The following is a 21,418-nucleotide window of genomic DNA, read 5'->3' as shown; positions in this document are numbered from 1 at the left end:
GTTCTCTGCAGACCCCCTCCCCAGCCCTCACATCTCAGTGCTGGGCCCCCACAGCCAGCCCAGCTGGGGGATTTGCCCTTTCAGGGTAAACAGCTGTCATGGCCCTCATGGCCTGTCCCACCCAGGGCCTTCCCCTGGGCCCGTGAGGTTTAAACTCAGTTTAAACTCAGCCCCAGAGCTCCAGTCCTCATCTGAGCCACTCTGGGAGCACAAAGGGGGACTCCAGTCCCCTCTGTGTCCACTTTTTCTGGATGGATCTCAGACTTCCTCTGTGGATGGTTTATTTCCTGGATGGACTGCTCCCATCTCTGCCATAGCACCTTTCCAGCCCTGCCCTCTGCCCTGTGTCCCTTCACCAAGGATCCTGGATCCAGCTGGATGACCCACACTCAGCCCTTCCCACTGTGCTTGGACCTGGCAGGACAGACTTCTCCTCCTCATCTCATCTCATCTCATCTCATCTCATCTCATCTCATCTCATCTCATCTCATCTCGCCTCGCCTCGCCTCGCCTCGCCTCGCCTCGCCTCACCTCACCTCATCCTCATGTCATCATCTCATCTCATCTCATCTATCATTTCTTCCTCCTCTCCTTCTTGGCTCCCAATCTCTCACCAAGCTGGCACAGGTGACACTGAGGGGTTCAGATGGAACCTGACCATAGAATCATGGATTCATTAAGATTGGAAAAGACCTCTATGATCAGCATGTCCAGCTGTCAATCCAGCATCACTGTGCTCACCAACAAACCGCGTCCTCAAGTGTCATATCCACATTTCTTTTAATGTTTCCAGGGATGGTGACTCTACCGCTGCCTTGGGCAGCCTATTCCCTCGACAACCTTCTCCATGAAGAAATTTTTCCAAATATCACATCTAAAACTCCCCTGGTGCAACTTGAGGAGTTGACTAATGACTATTGACTACAACTTGACTATTTTCTCACTAAATAGAAAGACTATGACTCTTTCTATTATCTTGGAGATGTCTGGGTGCCACTGTCCATCAAGGCCTGCAAGTGGCACTGCTTGATTCCCACAGCATGGAAAGTTTGGTGGGAACCTCAGCTTGACCCTGGATTGCTGTGAGGAGCAGGTGTGAAGCTGTGCCATGAAAAAAAGTCTGATCAGAAACCACCACAGAAGAAGAAGAAGGTAGAAGGGCCACATCTTTATCTTCTTAAATTTGACTTGAAGAGCTTATGGAGCTTCCTGAACCCTCTGGCAGGAAGAACAACCCTCCCTCCCAAAGCATTCCCCAGAGAGGATTTTGATCCAGAAGACAGAAATTCCCGATCAACATTTCTGGGACTGAAGGTGGATCTGTAGGGACTCACCAGGCCAAAGGCATGGATTGGGAAGGAGAGTGGCACAGGGACCCACAGACCCCTGTTTGTTACCTGGAGCCCTGGCTCAGAGCATAGGGTGCAGCTCTGGCTGCAGGACACTGGCTCCAGCCCCTGACTGATCCTAAACCTGCCAGTGCAGAGTTAGTGAGGGGGGACCTCTCTTGAGGACCTGTCCTCAGCTTTCCAAGGTCGTGCTTGGGACTGGTCACACAGACGTCTCCTCCTTTGCTGGTTTCTGTATATCCTTAAAAAGCTGGGTCTCTCCACTTCACTTTGATCACAGCCCTCTGGATTTGGCTCCAAGTGTGCAATTCACATGTAGTGTTTATGCAGGGACAGCCAATAACTGGAACTCCTCAGCATGGAGGGGCTGTTCTGCACTCTCTGGCTGCAAGCACACGTCTCCCTCCCCTCAGCTGTGCCATCACGGGATCTGGAAACTGCTCCAGCCACACTCTGCAAGTGCCTCCTTGTGCCTCTAGAAATGATGAGTGTGAGCACACTGGGTGTGTGCAGTGCCTATAAAGGCAGTGTGGACAGCTCTGATGGGAGGCTGCTCCATTGGCTCCTGCTCTGCGCGGCTGTGCTGGGTGTGTCGTGATGGGTGAGTTTCCTGCTCAGCTCCACCTCACTGCAGTGTGGTGCTGGGCTCAAATGAGACCTCACGGGGTGAGTATGCAGGGAATGATGAGCAGGACAGCAGCTGTGAGTTTCCCTAGGAGGGCTGCCAGAGCAAAGCACCAAACATCACACACGCTTGGTGCCAGCCTGTGCCTGCCCCAGGCTCCCTGTGCCATGTGTTCCAACATCCTGCCAAGGATGGTTAATGTGGAGACCTGAGCTTCCCCTTGTTCCTTTCCCTGCTTGACCAGTGCATGTGGCACGTGTGGCTGCTCAGGGACACTGCACCAGGCACGGGGGCATCTCCCCAGGAGCTGAGTGAGTGCAGGGAGCAGGGGGTGCTGCTGGTCAGCACACAGGGTTTGGGTTTCAGGACATTCCCTCCTGTCTGCTCAGGAGCAGTGCAGCAGGAGCTGTGGTGATGTGTGGGAATCCACAAAATCAGAGGGTTTTGGGAAAGCTGCAAAAGGCAGGCCCCAGAGACACCAGAACTGTGATTAGAGCTGAGCAGCAGCCATGAGATTGGTCAGCAGAAAAATTATTTAAACTGTAGAAAAGCAAGGACAAATAGAACAATGGTCTGTGTATTAGCACTTGTCTAGAATAACTCTCTAAGCTACAGAAAAGTTTATCTAGTAAGATATTAAGAAGGTTGAAGCTTAATAATGGAGCTCTGTGCATTGTATTTTAAGGCTCACAAGCAGGTATTTTATTCAAAATAAGCAAGCATTGTTTTACCCAAAGGTACATGTGCTTATAGTGGTTGGATAGAACTACTGTCAATGTGCTTTTGCTTTGTGTGATTGGTCAAAAAACTTATAAAGTGAGTTGTAAAATTGAGTTCTTGGTCTGCTGCCTGGATTGTGAGCTGATGGCATCTTCCCATTGTCATAACCATGGAATGAGAGTGATGCTGGAAAATCAAACAGCTCAAGGCACATTCCACAGCAGTGCCATCCCGTTGGTGATTTGTTCATCACTCCCTGCACTGTCAGTGATGGGCACTTTCCTCCCCAGGGCTCCAGGCTGGGACACCCTGGCTGCACCGGGACCTTGTGCTGCTGCCCATCCTGGTGGTGGCAACGCTGCTGCTCTGTGCCAGCGCCGGCCCCGCCGTGCCCGCGGCCAGCCCCCGCAGTGGTGAGTACGGGATGGGGCACAGGGGGCACAGGGGGCACAGGGGGGCACAGCGGGGCACAGGGGGGCACTGAGGGGCACTGAGGGGCACAGGGGGCACAGGGGGGCACTGAGGGGCACAGGGGGGCACTGAGGGGCACTGAGGGGCACAGGGGGCACAGGGGGGCACAGAGGGGCAGAGCAGGATACTCAGGGCTGCTCTGTGCCAGGGAAGGGGAGCCAACACCCAAAGGGATGCACAGCACAGGAGCTCCTCACACACACAACCCCTGGGCCATGGCTTTTACAGCCATGTCACCTTCACCCCCTTGGTGGGTCCACACTGAAACCAACAGGGTTTTGCCAAAACACCACAGCTTAGAAGGGTTGCTGTGCCAAAACACCACAGCTTGGAAGGGTTACTGTGCCAAAACAGCTTGGAAGAGTTGCTGTGCCAAAACAGCTTGGAGGGGTTGCTGTGCCAGTTCTAGGAGAGATCCTCCTAGGTATTTGTTTAGGTCTTGTTGGATTGGGAACATCCTCTTCCTCCTTTTAAGATAGGATTACAGTACCTGCAAGACCCCAGAGCTTCATGGGTTGAATTGGAATTACCCACAGCAAATTGTCTCACATCAGACACAAACCAAGAAAAACAAATTAGTTAGTTTGGCTAGTAAGTCATGAGAGATCAGATAAATTATAACAAGCTGGGGGAAGAGACCTCTATAAGACCAAGGCAGAACAAAGCCTTCTTATCCAATGCCATGAGTCCCAGGGAAAACATAAACCTGCTCCTCAGGTTTCCCTCTGTGGAGCTTTAAGGTGATGGTGAAGGAAAGGAGTCGGTTCTGATGGAGGGTTTGGATCCAGAGCTTTATTCTGGCCCACAGGCCTCTGAATGCAGCACCAGCTCCAACAGAACTCCCTGAGCCCGTGGTTGCTGCTCCTTTAACCCCGGGGAGAGGGGCAGGGAAGGGGCAGGGAGCCACCAAGCAGGGACAGGAGGGGAGGGACAAAGGGACAAAGGACACCTGGATGGCCCAATGCCCCCCAGGGGTAGAGGGCATCCTTTGGATCTGCCAATCACTCAGTGCCCGTCTGGAATGCCAGGACTGACAGACAGTGCTGGGAGGGGTCAGGGAGGGGAAAGGAGAGGTGAGTGACACACCTGGCAGGGAATTATCAGGGGAGGGGCCCGAGATAAACCCTGAAATCACAACCCAACAACAGACCTTCTCTGTCCCCCACCCCGTGTTTGCTGCTGCAGCCCCAGCATTCCCCCCGGACTGCAGCCACCTCCGCAAGGGCAGCCCCAGCGGGGTGTACGTGATCCAGCCCGCCCGGTCCCCCCCGCGCGTGGTCTGGTGTGACATGGACACCGAGGGCAAGGGCTGGACCGTGGTGCAGAGGAACTCCCATGACACCGAGCTCACGTGGAAGCAATCCTGGACCACCTACAAGTACGGCTTTGGCAACGTGCACAGCGACTACTGGCTGGGCACCGAGTACCTGCACCTGCTGACGCAGCAGGGCACATACAAGGTGCGCTTTGTGGTGCGGGACAAAGCCAACGTCACCCACTACGCCGAGTACGACATCTTCAGAGTGGAGAACGAGGCCAGCGGGTACCCCCTGAGGCTGGGCAGGCACTCTGGAGATGGGGATGACTACCTGACCCTCTACCACCCCAAGAAGGGGGGCATTCATGACAACATGAAGTTCAGCACGGTCGACAAGGACCAGGACCAGTACAGCGGGAACTGTGCCAAGAGCTATGGGGGGTGGTGGTACAACAGGTGCCAGAACGTCCTGCTCAATGCCAAAAACTACATTGTGTGGCCAGGGTTCTGTGATAAAGGTGACTGTGCGTCCTCCCTCATCCTGGTCAAACCCACAGATGTGTGTTGACCGTGCCCAGCCCCCTGGGAGTGTGGGGGTGCCACCATCCCCAGCTCGGTGCCCCATTCCCATGCCAGTCCCAGTGCACATCCTGCTCTTCCCACAGCTCCTGTTCCCTCACCAGCCAAAACACAGCAGCCCTGGGGCTCAGGAGCCGTCACCCGGAGCGCTGGGCACATGGGCAGCTTTGCCCAGTGCCATGATGCTGGCTGGCACTGGGGCACGGGCACTGGTGTGGGGTGGGTGCACCCACCCCCGTCCTGGGGAGGGGCACATGGTGCCAGCTCCCTTCCCCTGCAGTCGGTGACCCCTGCTTTGTCCAGGCCCTGCTCCCTCCCTGAGCCCCGCACACCCCACAGCTCTGCTATCCATGGTGGGAGGAATCAGCTGCAATAAACCCTGGAGCCAGACTGTGCTGCCTCATGTCTGCCTGCACAAGGTGTGGGGGGTCACTCTGCCCACTCTTCAGGGTGGCAGACTTGGGGGAAACTGTGTTAGGCAAAACTCCTTTCAATGGCTTGTTCCAGCCTGGACTGTGGCTGTAAGGCTACAATCAGCCAACAGGGCCAGCAAAGCCCCGATCATGCACAACCCTCACTCACAGTTTGCCCCTGTTCATGGCTGGGTGGTTGCTTTGTGCTGATAAAGAGAAGAAACCACCACAACCTAGAGTGTGGAGAGGGCAGTGGACTCCCTGAGTGTGTGAGTGATGTGGGTCAGTCAGTCCCATTATTCCCTGCTGCAGACAGGGAACGTGTCTATGAAGGTCCCTTGTGATGCAGGGAAATTTGATCTTGGGGCCTGAAAGAACCCACAGCTCCTCTCCTCCCTCTGTGGAAGGAAAGCTGAGCCCAAGGAAGGTTTGTGGCTCAGAATGCTGAACACCATGGGACTCTGGAGCCAAAATCTGTGACCAAGGTCCCAGGGCACTTGCAGAGCTGTGGCAGTGCATTGTTCCTGAGGAGCCGTCAAGTTCCCAAGGAGCATTCTTTGGCAGCCTTGGAGGCACCTGCAGGTGGGCAGCACTGCTTCCTGGGAAGATGGAGAGAGATATGAGGGTGCTGCTGACTGAGAAAGGCTTCCCAGCTGGAGCTGAGCTGAGAGCAGCACTTCTGGACTAAGAGATGTGGCTGCTGGCTTAAAAAGGCATTGGTGCTCCAGCCTGGATGCACAGCCTAACAGAAGGGGAGAGGCTGGACAAGGGCTTGGAGCTCCTGGTAAACAACATTCCAGCCAGCAGGGAGCCCTGAGTGGTGCTGAGCTGCATTCCTGGGTCTCTGTTGGAAAGAGAATAGCTGCACTCAGTGATCCTTGTGGGTCCCTTCCAACTCAGAATATTCTGTGGATCTGTGATTGCAGCCAGTGAGACATCTGCTTTGTCAGCACTGCCAGACAACAGTGCAGCAGCCAAACATCCTCCCTCTGCTCAGCATCAGAAACCACACCACAGGTACCATGTCCACTGCTAAGCTGTCCAGTGCACAAGGTTATCACCACACCAGAGCACTTCCACACAGACCCAAGCTGATCCAGAATCTCGAAATTCTGGGATCCCTGCCCTGTCAGGCTGTCTCAGCTCTCACACCAGCCCAGACAGACCAGCCATGTGGTGCAGTGTGTCCTTGCAGTACCATTCCACTCTCCCAGTTCCCTCCCAGCACTCACAGGGTTAATGAGGCAGGATGACACTGGCCTGGCTTTCCAGGTCATGGCTGGCATGGTCCAACTGACCTGGTGCTTCCCTCACACCCTCTGCTTGCTGTTGGCTGTGTGATGCTACATTCCCTTTTTGGAAGATGCCCTACTTGGAATGCAACCCTCTTCTACAAGTGAAAGCTTTGTCTCTAATTCCTCACTTGAGCTGTATGAAAAAAAATCTTCCTTTGAAGACTTTTTTTTACTGCCCTAGAAGCCTCAGGTGTGTTTCTGGCAGGAAACAGGCAGCAGTTGCAAGGAGTTCCCAAAAAAATGAAGGACACTGTGCAGGTCTGAAAGTGATTTTATTCTGCAGGATGAACACGGACTGCAGCAGGGATGTGTTGTGGACATGGTCCACCCTGGGTTTAGTATAGCTTAGGTTAGGTTAGCTGGTGATGGTGGATACTTTTCTGCTGAAAACATCTGTACCCACAAAGCAAAAAGAGCTTAAGGCCATGCTGATCAGGAGGGGTTTAGGTTTCTGAGCACAGAGTTCTCTCCAGAACCAACATGCTTGGATACTGCAATATTTATAAAGATGCATTCTAATAATATTTCCCCCAAAACCCACCAAAGGTGAATGGCCAGAGACAGAGCCAGGAGCTTTGCTGCTTTTCAGGACAGGAGGAAAACAAAGCAGTTTTTGATACAGAGGAACAACCCTATTCACCCGCAAGGCCTCATCATGAAATGGGCCCCATCAGGGCACTGGCTGGGCCATATGCTGCATGTGGACAGAGGGGGAAGGAGTTCTAGGGGTGTGGGGTTGGTTTGATGAGGATGGCTGAAGCTCTGCAGGTCCCCTTGCACAGCTTGCCCCACGTCAGCCCCCCCTTGACGTTCAGCTGCACAGAGTAACACGCCGAGTACCACCACCCACCCCCATAGCGTGAGGCACAGTTCCCTCTGTAAGTGTCCTGATCCCGATCCTTGGTGGAGAACTTCATGTTGTTGTGCACTTTCCTGGGATTGTCAGAATCCATGGCGTCCTCTGCTGTCCCTGAGTGCGCTCCCAGCCTCAGCCGGTAGCCCTGGGACTCATCATCCAGGCTGAACAGGTTGTAGTCTGCGAATTTCATGTTGTTTTCAGCATCCCAGATGACAAACCTGACCTGGTAGGTCTTCTGCCTGGTGATCTGGTGGATGTACTCAGTGCCCAGCCAGAAGTCAGCGTGCACATTGCCAAAGCCGTGCTTGTAGGTGCTCCAGGACTCGGCCCAGGTGATGTCCGTGTTGTGCCGGTTCCTCTGGATGACGGTCCAGCCCCCGTCTGCCCCGCTCATCTCACAGAACACCATGATGGGGTGCAGCCCCGTGGGCTGGATGATGTATACACCACTGGGGCTGCCAGCCAGAACCTCGCTGCAGTCCCTGGGCCAAGCTGGGGCAGCACACAGGGGGACAGAACAAAACCTGGGCATCAGGACAAGATCCTGGTAGGAGGGAGATTCATCTGGCCAGGGCATGTGGGGGATAACCAGGTCTCCCAGGCCAGAGAGGTCTGGAGGTGAGAGTAGGTTGACCTCAACCCTCTGTTCCTTTTTCATAGGGAAGACCAACAGGAGTCAGCCCCATTGAAAGGCCCCAGACTGACTGAGCTATGTGGATTAGCAGCCCCAGAGGCTGAATACCAATGGGCTCCCCTGGGTCTCCTGACAAAGGGGCTGTGCCACTGCAGCAGGGCCATGCTGGGAGGGAGGTGAGGAGGATCTAGCCCCTCCCTGTGACTCAGGGAATGGGGAAAAACAATCCCTTCAAGCACAAAGCCACCCCTCCCAGCCTGCACAGTGCACACATACACAGAGCCCTGCAGCCTGTGCTGGGCACACCTTCACCATCCTCCATCCTGGAGCAGGGCCAGGGTGAGGGACAGTGCACAGTCCTGCCCCACCCAAAGCTGGCTGAACACATGCACATAACACCAGATACCCAAGGGATGTTACCTACTGGTTCTCTTCAGAGCATTCAATGAAGTGTTGGAGGGAGATTTCTTGAAGGTGTTTAGGCTTTGTGTGTGCACACAATGGCCTGGTGAAGCCAAGATGAGCAGAGAAGCAAGGAACAGAAGACACTGAGCTGGTAAAAAGAGACAAGAAGAAAAGAAGAAATGTGACCATCCCTCCCATGGCACCAACACCACAGCTAACAGGAGCCTGTGAGGTGCAGGAGGGCACCAAACATGCTGGGCAGCATCAGGCTGCTCCCTGCTGGTAAGCTGCAAAGCTTACCAGAGGGGTCACAACCTGCCCTTTCCCCCTTGATCTGTGGTGGACAAGTCAAACACGGGGTAGTTTTGGGCAGAACAAAGCAGCCAACAACTGCCTGAGCCAAGTTTCACCCCTGCTCCCTGGAGCAGGGACCTGGCTGGGCTAAGCCAGAAGCCAGGGCATGAGCAGCTGGTGCTCAGAGGTGGCCAGTGGCCCTAAAGGGCACCGGTGCCACTGCTCCCCATCAGAGTGCAGGAAGCAGAGCATGGAGCCTCTCCCCCTGGCTGAGCTGCCCTGCCTTGGCTCTCCCCATCAGAGTGCAGGAAGCAGAGCATGGAGCCTCTCCCCCTTGCTGAGCTGCCCTAACTTTGCTCTCCCCATTGCTGGCAAGCAGTGCCCACTTCCCAGCCCTGTACTCACCCATTGCTCCCTGTGGAAATGCCTTCTGGAGCGCAGAGCTCTGCACTGGCCGGGCACACAGAAGGATTTGTAGTGCCCTCTGCACTGGGCGGGCTGAGTGAGTCCTGCCTCCCTTTTCTGCTGGAGGAGATCAGGTTGGTTTCCTTTGTGCCTGCAGAAAACACCAGCTGAGCTGGAGGTGCCTGTGGTTGTGGATTGCAAAGAAAAGAATTCCTGTGCCAGCAAGAATCCTTGGAATGGTCTCTCCTGTGAGTGCTGAGTGACTTGGATGGAATTTCCCCAAGGAACAGCATATTTGCAAACTTTGAAGAGCATTGCTCAGCAAACACTTGAATGCCACAGTGCCCAGCCAGGTGGAGAGCAAACACAGGTCTGTCCCTGCCTCCCACCACTGCAGCTGGTGCTGCCAGGTCAAGGGGCTCTTGTTTAATCTGCTCCAGCCCAGCCTGGCTTGGGGTGGGGCAGCAGAGCAGCCCCAAGGTCCCCATGGAGGGGAACTGCTGTGGGGCAGGGTTTGGAGCAGCTGGTGTGTTCTGGGGTGCATGAAACAGGAGAGTGGTCTGTATTTGGGGGAAGCAGGAGAAGTCTTGACTCCTCAGTGGGACACAGTCCTGCCCTGCAAGGAAGCAGCTGAAGGGCCTGATAAAAGGTTTCTGTAAGGCAGGTGAGACAGTTGTGGCCATGCAGGGTGAGAAGAAAGCATCTGCCCAGGAATGGAGTAAAAACAGGTGGATGGAGAGCAGCAATGGGGATCTGAGCATGTACAGAGGGGAGCTAAGCATGCTTGGAGGAAAAACAAGGGATTGAGTGTGCACAGAGGGATGGTGAGGGATATCATGGTGGAGCCCATAGGAAATGAGCACTCACAGAAGGAACAGTGGGATCTGAGCATCTATGGAGGTCAGCAGAGGGAATCTGAGGTGAGAAAAAGAGGATGTGAGTTGTCCAGGGGAGAAAAGCCAGCACTAGAGATCCTGAAAGGATCAAAGGAGATCTGAGTACTCAAGAAGCGGAACAGACGAGATCTGGGTGCATACAGAGGGAAATGGAGGGCACAACAGTGTACAAGGGGAAAAATGGCAATGATCTGTTAGTGCAAGGAGAACAACAGAGGGATTCTAAGAGAGCACAACAAGGGGAATAAAGAGGATATGAAAGCAGCTGGATAGGAATGGAGTGCATCTGAGAGTGATTGGTGATTTTAAGTGAAGTGAATGAGAAAGAGGGGATCCAGAGGAGCACTCATAGGGAACAGAGAGAATTTGGAAATATGCAAAGGTATAGTTTGGTTTTAAGGCACTCAGAAAGAATGGCAGGGGCAGGCAGTGCACAAAAGTATAAATCTGATACAGCATCTGGCACAATAAATCTGGCTGTGTTCAGTGGGAACGTGTGAGATCACAAATTCTCCCAAACTGCAGTTTACCAGCATGGTCTAGCCCAGTCAAGTAAGAACTTACACAATCCAGGTTCACAAATAGTGTGGTTTAGGGAAGGAACAGGAAAGCAGGTTCAGGATGTTGGTGCTAACTGCACTATGGAATGTTAACATGTATTAATGACAGAAGGGATAGTAACAGGGATCAATTAGCTATAAATATATATTGACCCAGTTATATACACAAACTATTCCCAGGTCTACACCAATACACGTGGAGGTGTGAAGCTCAACCAGAGGCATCCCTTCAGGGGAGAAGGAGAGACACTGTCCATCTGCTGATCTCAAGCAAGCAGACATGCTTTCCCCTCCTCTTTTTGCCCTGAGACTCCACTTTGATACCATAATATTTGGCCAGTTTTGCTCACATTGTTCTAGTGTTGGCCCTTGCTGGAGTCGGGGGCAGCCAAAGGGACCCATCCCTTGTGTTTCTTGACCACTCCCACTGATTCTTGCCCAATTTAAGGCAGCTCTAAAGCAAGTCTGTCAAGTTACTACCCTTCTCCCCCACCCTGCAGCATCACCACCACAGAGAGCTCTGCAGCTGGAATGCCCACCCAGGGAAAGGAAATGCTGCCCAGTACCGTGTTTTAATGTCTGCAAGCCCAAGAACCCAATATTTCTACCGCAAGCATAATCCAGGTTTTCAGAACTCTGTATTTCTATTTTAAGGCTAGCACAAGAAAAGCAACTGCAGAAATTTTGGTTCTCTGGGGTGGATCCATGTGCTACAGTGCCCTAGACTGAATCCAGGGGTCTGGAATCCTCCTGGGTACCCTGATGTCCACGTCTGCGGCGCATCTGACGGACACTGAGGCACTGCCAGCTGCCCCTGGGAGACAGAAGGAGGAATGGAGAAAGGGCGAGCAGGGAGGACACCCTATTCCCATCAGGGTGTATGTGGGGAGGACAGGGACACATGGGACATTTGGCTCAAGGGGCATCTGGGGGTTTCTCAGAGGGCCTAAGGGTGAAGCTACGGTATCCTGGGGGCAACTGGGGTAACTGATTGTTACTGGAACCCCCAAAGTGACAGCAAGGGTTGTAGGGAAAACCAGGGAAAGTTGTAGGGTTTCAGGGGCAATTAGGGAATCTGGGGGAAGTAAAGGCAGCCTGGAGTGCTACTGGGTGCTACTGGAGATCCTGGAATGGGCCAGAGGGCAAAGGGAGCCCCAGGAGACATGGAGGGTCCTGTGAATTTAGGAGTCCTGGCAGTCTTTGGCCTACCCTTGGACACCTGGGTCCCCTGGTACTTGCAGGGAATCCTGAGGGACTGAGAATGCAGAGGGGATAGGGAGTCCCAAGCTGGTCTGAGAAGAGCTCCAGAAGCATGAGGGTTTTTAGAGTATAGTTCACCAGGTCAGGAGTACTCACACCAACAGCAGAACTAATGCCATGGAGCCAAAACCCAGAGCCAGCCCCAGGTATGGTATGTGGGTAGGTGTCTTGTCATCCGACTTCAGCACAGTGCTGAACAGAGTCTGCAGTCCTTTCTCTTCCTCCACGCTTCCCTCTGACACTGTGGAGAGCCAGCCCCCTCAGGTCATGGGCCCTGCACCCAGGGACCAGCTATCCCTGCAGCTCTTGCTCCAGCCACAGACCTCTCTGTCCCCAGTGACCCAGGCACCTGGGGGTCCCTGATCCACCCCACACGCTCCCAGGGGAGTCAGGCACCAGGGAACACATGTGTTGTTCACATTCTCTGAACAGAGAGAGACATCATTCTCTCTCCTAGGATTTTTCTTAGGGAAGGTAGTGAGAAGTTCCAAGAAGAGAAAACAGTTTTTATCTCTATTTGTTGTTCTTGTTGTTTAGCACATGTGGAATGTGTCATGGAGATTGTTTACTATGAGTCATTTGTTAATTTGACACTTGTGAGAGTTGTTTAGATTGATTAGCTGATTAAATTAAACCTGTGCCATGGGTGTTTCCAGACAGGCATGGGTTTTTCTTTGGTATCTTTTTGGTATAGTTTTAAATAGTATTGGTGTAATATACTATAGCTTAATAAAGCATTTCTTCAGCCTTCCGAAATCATGGTGTCAGAGCACATTATTCCTGCGTTGGGAGAACCCAGAACTGATAAACACATGCTCTAATCCACCTGCTCACCATGAACCAGTTGTCCTGGCACCCTGCTCACCCCCTTTCCGTGAAGCCAGGTGTCCCAAGTCCCACTCTGCTCCACCCTGCTCCCTGCCCCGGGGCTCTCAGGTGTCTGGGCTCACCATTGAGGTAGAAGAACTTGCGGATAATGGGCTTGGTTTGCTCCCCCAGGCGACAGGCAACGGTTCCTGGAGCAGGTTCCTCAATGGTCAGACTGAAGGGCTTCTCTGGATTCCCCTTGAGCTCCTTGAACAGTGCCATGTCCTGTGTGCGCAGCTGGGGCACAGGGGGACCCATCAGCACTGCCCAGAGCAGTGGGCACACAGAACTGCACACACAGAGGCACCTGTGTCCTGCACGTGCTTGACATGTCCCCTTCGTGCTTCTTGTGCACACAGCTCCTATCCCACGTGCATGTACACCCAGCGTGCACACACAAGTCACCTCCTGCACATGCAGGAAGGACTTCTTCCCTGTGAGTGTGGTGAGGCCCTGTGTAGCAGAGCATCTCATCCCCTCAAGAGCCTATCTGTTGTTTGTTAGCCAGTCAGATAACTCAAACAGGACAATCTGTCTTGTAATGAGTTGTTTTTGCACCACTGGGTTGGCATCTCCCAACTGCCAATAAACACCTTTCTGTCAAGGTGAGACATGGAAGATAAGCTGGATTTCTGACTGACAGCAAGTCACTTTACAACTATAAAAGCCACAGCAAACTTCTTCTATAGGTTTTCCTGAAAATGTGTGGAATGTCTCACATAAATAGGGACACCTATTTCCCAGTTAATCCACCAGGGTTTGAGTGAAGGAATCTGTGTACATTATTGTCATTTTGGTGGTAAAGTTACATTTGGCTCCTATTCAATACTATTTCTTTTGCTAGCTTTAATATAGATACCTTGATATAGTGCACTGTTCTGTGTTATGCTGTAATCTATTAGTAGTTCTTTTAATTTTATACTGTGTAATAAGTAATTCTGATTAAGATCTTTCATCTCTTTTGCCTGTTCATTTATTAAATAATTCCTTTTTATAAATATATCTGATTTGCCATAATTCAGACTCGAGGGCCAAAATAATTCCTGAGATTTAAACTGTTGCCAAAATCTGAGGCTAAGGAAGGATTTACCTTCACCTGAACCTATCTCTCGGAAAGAGTTTAAATACACAAAGGAATCCTTTCTGACCCTCAGATTCAGCAGCAGGGCTTCTTTAACAAACTTTGCCTGAAGCTCCCACTCTGCCCACAACACCCTGGCACAGGTTGTGCAGGTCAAATGTGGCATCCTTGGAAGCATCCAAAGCCAGGTTGGTTGGGCCTTGAAGCAGCCTGGTCTGGTAGAAGGCGTCCACACCTTCCAGGGGATTGGAATGACATGAGATTTAAGGTGTTTTTCAACCCAGAGCATCCTGTGATGTTATGATTCTACATGTGCACACATGGATCTGAGAACATACATCTGCTCACACCCTTGCAGGACCACGTGTGACTCACATTTGGGGCAAACAACCAGGTGACAGGCACGCCGGGCGGGATGTGGAAAGGCACAGTGCAGCGCAGCACGATGGTTTCATCTGTGTAGGTCCACAGGTCCTGCACTGGGAGCATTGACAGGCTCGTGAGCTCCCATCTGCACGTGCACTGGCAGACATGATGGTGCTCCTGTGCTGGCTGCAGGGATGGGCAGGTGCACTCAGCGTGGGACCGTGGGTGAGAAACACGGGGAGTCCCCAGAGATTTCTGTGGTGAAATCCTGTCTTCTGGATCAACTTTGCTCACTATGATTTCATTATAACACTGAACACACCTCCATCCCAAAAGCTATCTGCCCCCAGTGTATGACCACCTTACTGAGCACACATTCTGCATTTTTCTAGCTTAGACCTTTGAAAGCAAAGTTAGATCATTTGACCTCAATCAGTACCAGAAGTGTGACTGGAGTCACTCAAGTGCCACCAAACATAAAAAATAGCACAAAAATAACCTAAGAATGGGAGGAAGTTGAGGAAGATTTCCTTACCATTAACACAACAGCCTCTCCTGGCCCCATCATACCTGGGCAGTCCAGGGCAAACTGACAGTCCACGAAGCGGCAGGTAGCACACTGGAACACACGGGCAGCTGGCTGGAATCCTGGGAAAGAGAGACTTGGTGGTCCCAGGGAAGTGGGAGATGTACGAGGAGACAGGGGAGGGCAAGACAGAAGGATGGGCACTCACCACAGGGTGGGACACAGGCTGGAACTGGTGGGGAGGAAGCAGCGTTAGACTGGGCATCACTGGGGACCCACATCCTTGTTATGAGCTGTCAGGATTCAGCCCTTGTCCAGCCCAGATGGGGTCCCTGGGAGTTTCTCTAGGACAGGGGTTCCCAGGGTGGACCCATACCTTTTTCCAGCTCGCTCAGCTTCTTCCAGATTCTGTTGACAGCTTCCTGCAGAGACTTGTTCAGGGACTCTGGCATGTCCCAAATGTGCAGGTAAGACAATGTGCCCTCCCCCTGGTCCCCATAAACTTTTCCCAGACCCCACAGATCCTTTATATAACTCACTTTGACTCCATATATCCCTCCTGAAGTGAGATACTTTCCCAAATATCCTCTCAAACTCCCCAAGAAGCTGTATAACTTGAAACCCATCTATCCTCAGAATTCCCCAAATATCCCTTTACAGCTCCCAGGCTTTCATATATCCTCTATTTCACCTCCACACCATCCCCCTTCAAGGCCTCCACATCCCACCCCCCTTGCCCCATGTCCCATGTCCCTCAGCCTGCTCACTCTTCCATCGCTCCTCTAGAGAATACATGGCATCCATGACGATCTCCCGAAGCTCCTCACGCTGTCCTGATGCTGGAACCAGCACAGGGACACAGGAATCAGTACAGGGTTAGGGTTGGAGTTTCAGGGATGGGATGGTTCAGTAAGGTCTGGGGGTTTCTGGGGGTTCCTGAAGTCCTGAACAAGATTTAAGGGATACTGGGAAAGGTTTGGTGTCCCTGTGGATTCCTAAGGTCTTAGGTAGGGCCCCAGGGGCCCCCAGTGTGTCCTTGGTCACGGTTGTGGGATTCTCAGGGTTCTAGGCAGGTTTGGGATTCCCAAAAGTCCCTGGGGGCCAAATCAGGACTGAGAAGACCTTAGCTTGTCTGGGGTGGGTCCCTAGGGTCCCCAGCTTCCTGGAATCTTGCTCAATGTCAGTGTGAAGGCCTTGGTTGAAATGGGAAACCCCAGAGGGCTCTGGGGTGCAGTTCAGGGTGCGGATCCCCTTTGGGATGGATGTCCCTGGTGGAAAGGAGGGACAGGGATTCAGTCAGGACAGAGGTCCTTGGGCAGGCTCCCTGTTGGGTTTGGTGTTCCTAGGGACTCATGACGTACCTACAGTGACAGAGGCAAGTGGTTTAGAAGCCTCAACAATGGCCTCAATGCATTTTTTATGTCTGAGCTCATCGACAAAGGCCCCAGTAATCTCATGGCAAAGCCGTGCCCGCTGAATAGGGGGCCCAAAGCAGAGCAGGCAGGGGTTAACCTCAGGGAGGCAGGACATCAAGACCCACAGCCACAAGCTAAGGTTTCTACTATGCCAGGGGACTAAAACCAGCATCAGGGCCCAACACCACCACCCCATGACCCCAAACCTAGCACACAAGTGCCTGGCTTCCCTGGACAAAGGCAGGGTTCCAAGGTGGAACCTCGGCACCTGGGTCACCATGGAACCAGGTAAGGCAGGAGGCCACACTCTAGCCAGCCACACTGACCTCACACCAGCCAAAGGTGTGGGCAGAACCCAGCAAGGAATGTGTAAGCCTCACATTTGAGCAGGATGAACTGAGCCCAAGGTGACAGCAGCCAAAGATGGCTGGGACTGTCCAGGACATGGTGTTTGTATGTCCAGAGGAGATTCTTCTGCCTCTCCTCTATATTGTACTCTTGAGTAGAGGAATGCACACCTGGTGTGATGCAAGGTATTAGATTGTTCAGCTCTCCAAAACAGAGAGGAATAGAGAGAAAGAAACTACAAAACATTAACTACAAAGCAAAAGACTCAGAAAGCAGCTGTTGGTTTTACAGAGACAAGAGTTGCTGATGAAGGAAGCAACACATGAAAGTGTTTGCAGGTGAAAAACAAGCATGAGACTGAAGATTGGTGCAAAACCTCTAGAAGGCAGAAGATGCTGACCTGACCTGGCATGTGCCAAAACGTGATAAATGCAAGTTGCTTTTTCCATCCAGCTTGCAAATATTCTCTCTCATCCCTCTCCTGTTAATGATCACTGAGACAGTGACCCACAGCTGGCAGCCATGGTCACTATGCAGGTGTCTGACAAAGCACACGGTGACAAAAATAAGATGGTCCAACAGCCTAGGCTATTCAAACCCAATGCTTGCCAACTCTCTCCTGCAGGGCAGAAACTAAGGTGAACCCAGGAAATGTTGGAGACCTTGTCAGGTGCTGTAGATGCCACAACACCACCACTAGCAGAGAGCTTCCTGAGCTTCAGCTGGACTTGGGAGGGGATTTCCTAAAGCCTTGGCCCTTCCTGGCTGCCCCATTCTTCCCAACTGACTCACATTTGTTCTGTATTTGTGCTGTTCTCAGAATACTCTGCTGATGCACAGATCCCAAAGAACGTCTCAGTGATTGTGAAGAGGGTCCCAGCTCGAGCCATGTGAGTATCCATGAAGCTCGGGATTCCCTGGGAGGGATGTCAGGGTGTGAACTTCTTTTCTTTTCTGGATATGGGTTTGCAGAGGCACTTGGACTGCATCTGGTCAAAGCTACTGTTAATTTCCTTTTTCATGGGGTAGATTTCAATTTATCTGCTCCAAAGCAGACTCACACTGTTACGTTTGTAGGGATGTGGGGTTCAAACTCCAACACTGGTAAATCCTATGGTGATTCTTGGTTTTGTTCTTGGGATGATTGGGCTGAGAGCCAAGTCACAGATCCTGTTTCCTCCACATGAGGAGACTTCAGATTGTAAAGCATGGGTTTAGAAAGGGTAGGTCATGTTTCACCAACCTGATCTCCTTTTATGACCAGGTGACCCTCCTGGTTGACACAGGAAAGGCTGTGGATGTTGTGTACCTGGACTCCAGCAAGGCCTTTGACACTGTCTCCCACAGCATGCTCTTGGAAAAACTGCAGCCCATGGCTGGGACAGGAGCACTCTGTGCTGGGTTCAGCCCTGGCTGGATGGGCCCAGAGAGTGGTGGTGAATGGTGCTGCATCCAGCTGGGGCCAGGCACCAATGGTGTCCCTCAGGGCTCTGTGCTGGGGCCAGCTCTGATCAATGTTTTTATTGACAACATGGATGAGGGGATTGAGTCTTTCATTAGTAAATCTGCAGGTGACACCAAGCTGGGAGCCTGTGTCCATCTGTTGGAAGGTAAGAGGGCTCTGCAGAGAGACTGGAATGGTTGGAGGGATGGGCAGAGTCCAATAGGATGAAGTTTAATAAATCCAAGTGCCAGTCCTGCATTTTGGCCACATTAACCCCCTGCAATGCTCAAGGCTGGGGATGCTGTGGCTGGACAGTGCCCAGGCAGAAAGGGACCTGGGGGTGCTGCTCAACAGTGACTGAACGTGAGCCAGCAGAGTGCCCTGGTGGCCAAGAAGGCCAATGGCTCCTGGCCTGGATCAGGAATGGTGTGGCCAGCAGGAGAAGGGAGCTCATTCTGCCCCTGCACTGGGCACTGCTGAGGGCACACCTGAGTGCCGTGTCCAGCTCTGGCCCCTCAGCTTGGAAAGGACATGGAGGGGCTGGAGCACATCCAGAGGAGGCAACGTGGCTGGAGAGGGGCTGGGAACACAAACCCTGTGAGGAAGCCCTGAGGGAGCTGGGGGTGCTCAGCCTGGACAAAAGGAGACTCAGGGCTGCCCTCATCACTCTACAACTCCCTGAAAGGTGCCTGTGCTCAGGTGGGGTTGGTCTCTTTCTCCAGGCAGCACTGACAGAACCAGACGGCAATTCTCAAGCTGCACCACGGGCTGGATATTAGGAAAGAAATCTTTAGGGAAGGAGTGATAAAGTACTGGAACAGTCTGCCCAGAGGCAGTGGAGAAACACGACTTTTTAGTTGTGTCAAGTTAATAAAAACTGTTGAAATTACAGACAGAGCCTTGTCTCACAGCCTGTCTCTCCCCGGGCTCCCTGCTGCTCCTTCAGCTCCTTCTCCCCTACTCTGGCTCTGCCCCCGGGCTGAGCAGGTCGAGCCCCGGGCCGGGCCCTCAGGCCGCTGCTGCTCCCGCGGCGCCTGCGGGGCAGCCCTGAGGCTCCGGGCCGGCTGTGGGAGCAGGAGCAGCGCTGCAGAGCCCGCGGCCCTCACGGGCTGCGAAGGCACGGCCACGTGGCCATGGGGCCCGGCTGGCATTGCCGGCGCTGCTGCTCTCGGCTGTCGCCTGCAATCCTTACAGGCAGCCCTCATGCTGGCTCAGGAGCCGCTCGGAGCCGTGCCCGAGGGCTGGCCCCGACCCGCGGACCCCAAGGGCACTTGTCCCTTCATCTCTGCACTGCCACATTCCGAGCTCATTTGTCAGCTTCCTCCTGCCCTTCCTTTCTGCGGGGCAGCGTTAGGGGCCGGCCCAGCGGCTTTCCTCCCGCAAGGCTGCAGCCCCTTGCCCACAGCTCCCTGGCGGCAGCCAGAGCTGCTTTCCGGCCGGGCAGCCCCGCCGTGTCCCGCAGCCCGGGCCGGCTCCTGCCCGCTGCCGGCAAGCCCCGACGGCTGGTTCCGGCCATCCCGGGCAAGAGCAGCTCCCTGGCCGGGGGAACACAGGGGGACATGGGGGGACACAGGGCAACACACGGGGGCCTCACGGCGGGCACCGCTTCCCCGTGTCCCCATTGCCGCAGAGCAGCGCCATGTGCGAGGCTGGCACGGACCCGGGCACAGAGAAATGTCTGTGCTCTCACCGGACAAAGGACACAGCAGGGATGCTTCTCACAATGGTGTGTGGCAATAAAACCTCCCTGAACGCGCAGCAAATTTTGCAAAATTGGCAGTTAATGGAGCAGTCAGTGCTACCTTGACAGCTCAGTAGCAAATCAAGGCAGCCCAAGGTAATTACAGGGCTCTGTAGACACCTAAAGTAGAATGCATAGTAAATGGCCGGTATTGAAGGGAAGAACTTGATTTGTCTTCCCCAACAGTCTTGGGGACATTGGAAGGAGAAATTATTTCATTGTCTCCTTTATGGACTGTCAAGCTGACATAAAACCTGACTTAGAGGAAAATGTCCAAGGGCTTCACCCACGGAGACTTTTTGCCCTGAACTCCTGAGAACAAAGGAGTCTGTGCCCCAACAACCCCAGAGCTCGGCCAGGAGCTCTTGCACAGCACCCCACTGCTTCCCTGGCAAAGGCTGATCCCAATGGATGCTCCAAACCAGGCCGTGGGTTTGCTGTGCCAAACCACCAAGTAGCCATGTCTCAATCCCCGGGGAAAGCAGCAGGTTGGTGATTCTCTCTCAGGGACTGAAGTCTTGTGGGGCTGCTGGCCCCACCTGCAGCCTCTGCCCAGGAGCTGCTTGGGGGATCCCTCTCTTGCTGAGGAAACAAACACAAAGGTACCCTTGGCCTTCATCTGGGGCTTTGTGGTTGTTGCAGTGCCCTGCCCGTGGTGACTCACACTGACAGTTCACTGCACAGCAAAGCCAGGCTTGCTGCCCGCTCCACAATGCAAGAAGAAACTGAGAACATGAGATGCCACAGAACAGGACTCTGACACAGCAGCTGGACAAGTGGCTTAGCTCTAACTCAAGTCTTAAACGGATTAAAAGAAAAGTAGTGAGGCCTCTCCTGTCCTGCGAGACTTTCAAGCACCTTTCAGTCACTAAAGGGCTCCAAATGGGCTGGAGAGGGACTTGGCACAGGCGCCTTGAATGACAGGACAAGAGGCAATGGCTTCACACTGTGAGACAGCAGGGTTAGACTGGGTATTGGGAAGAAAATCTTCCTGAGAGGGTTGTGATGCCTTGGCACAGGTTGCCCAAAGAAATTGTGTCGGCCCATTCCTGAAAGTGTCCGGGGCCAGGCTGGATGGGACTTGGAGCAACCTGGTCTAGTGGAAGGTGTTCCTGCCTATGGCAGGGGATTGGAATGAGAGGATCTTTGAGGTCCCCTCCAGCCCAAGCCATTCCATGACTCCATGAGTCTGTGACCCAGTGTCTGGCAGGGATGACGTGTGCTGCCTAGCAACAGGAATTGTGATGAAAAGGGGCAGGAACAGAGCAGGCTCCAGTCCTTTGTTGGACAAGCGATGAGGAAGGAGCCTGCTGGCTACTCGTCATTTTTACCATTGCTTTTGTCAGCCTTTTCATTATACTTTTTATTATCCCTGACAGACCCAACTGGGCAGAAGGCTTGTGACACATCAGGGACAGAGTGTGTGCAGACATGGCAACATTCCTGGACACACTCAGCCTCTCCCAGATGCTTGATGTTGCCATTGGGATGCCCCACGAGGGGACTGTTCACTTTGCAGCCATGAGAAAACTGCTGCAGGCCGTGCTGGAGCACCTGGATGTGCAGTACCTGACCAGCCAGGAGCCGTGGCCAGGCCAGCTCAGTGG

At 53.2% G+C, this 21,418-nt stretch overlaps 3 protein-coding genes across 3 annotated transcripts; 1 reads left to right on the top strand and 2 right to left on the bottom strand.

Moving 5' to 3' along the window:
* Positions 1–1,946: 1,946 nt before the first annotated feature.
* On the top strand, positions 1,947–4,991 carry LOC102065664 (fibrinogen-like protein 1-like protein). The gene is made up of 3 exons (XM_026796283.2): positions 1,947–1,950; positions 2,985–3,107; positions 4,351–4,991. Exons 1-3 carry the CDS (start codon positions 1,947–1,949, stop codon positions 4,989–4,991), a joined length of 768 nt encoding a protein of 255 aa, XP_026652084.1.
* Positions 4,992–7,019: 2,028 nt separating this feature from the next.
* LOC102063965 (fibrinogen-like protein 1-like protein) lies at positions 7,020–9,430 on the bottom strand. The gene is made up of 3 exons (XM_074557104.1): positions 9,308–9,430; positions 8,628–8,756; positions 7,020–8,061 (listed from the first exon to the last, which is right to left on the bottom strand). The coding sequence occupies exons 1-3, from the start codon at positions 9,309–9,311 to the stop codon at positions 7,433–7,435; spliced, it is 762 nt and encodes a 253-aa protein (XP_074413205.1). The 5' UTR covers positions 9,312–9,430; the 3' UTR covers positions 7,020–7,432.
* A 2,436-nt stretch (positions 9,431–11,866) lies between these two features.
* Positions 11,867–16,393, bottom strand: SPACA6 (sperm acrosome associated 6). Its single transcript, XM_074557326.1, has 9 exons — positions 16,225–16,393; positions 15,631–15,702; positions 15,240–15,308; positions 15,072–15,095; positions 14,908–14,985; positions 14,347–14,450; positions 12,974–13,127; positions 12,120–12,264; positions 11,867–11,888 (listed from the first exon to the last, which is right to left on the bottom strand). Exons 1-9 carry the CDS (start codon positions 16,391–16,393, stop codon positions 11,867–11,869), a joined length of 837 nt encoding a protein of 278 aa, XP_074413427.1.
* Positions 16,394–21,418: the final 5,025 nt, after the last annotated feature.

Source organism: Zonotrichia albicollis, chromosome 22 (genome assembly GCF_047830755.1).
Source record: "Zonotrichia albicollis isolate bZonAlb1 chromosome 22, bZonAlb1.hap1, whole genome shotgun sequence".
NCBI classification, from domain to species: domain Eukaryota; kingdom Metazoa; phylum Chordata; class Aves; order Passeriformes; family Passerellidae; genus Zonotrichia; species Zonotrichia albicollis.
The sequence above is the reverse complement of the archived record's forward strand: the minus strand, read 5'-3'. Positions and strand labels throughout refer to the sequence as shown.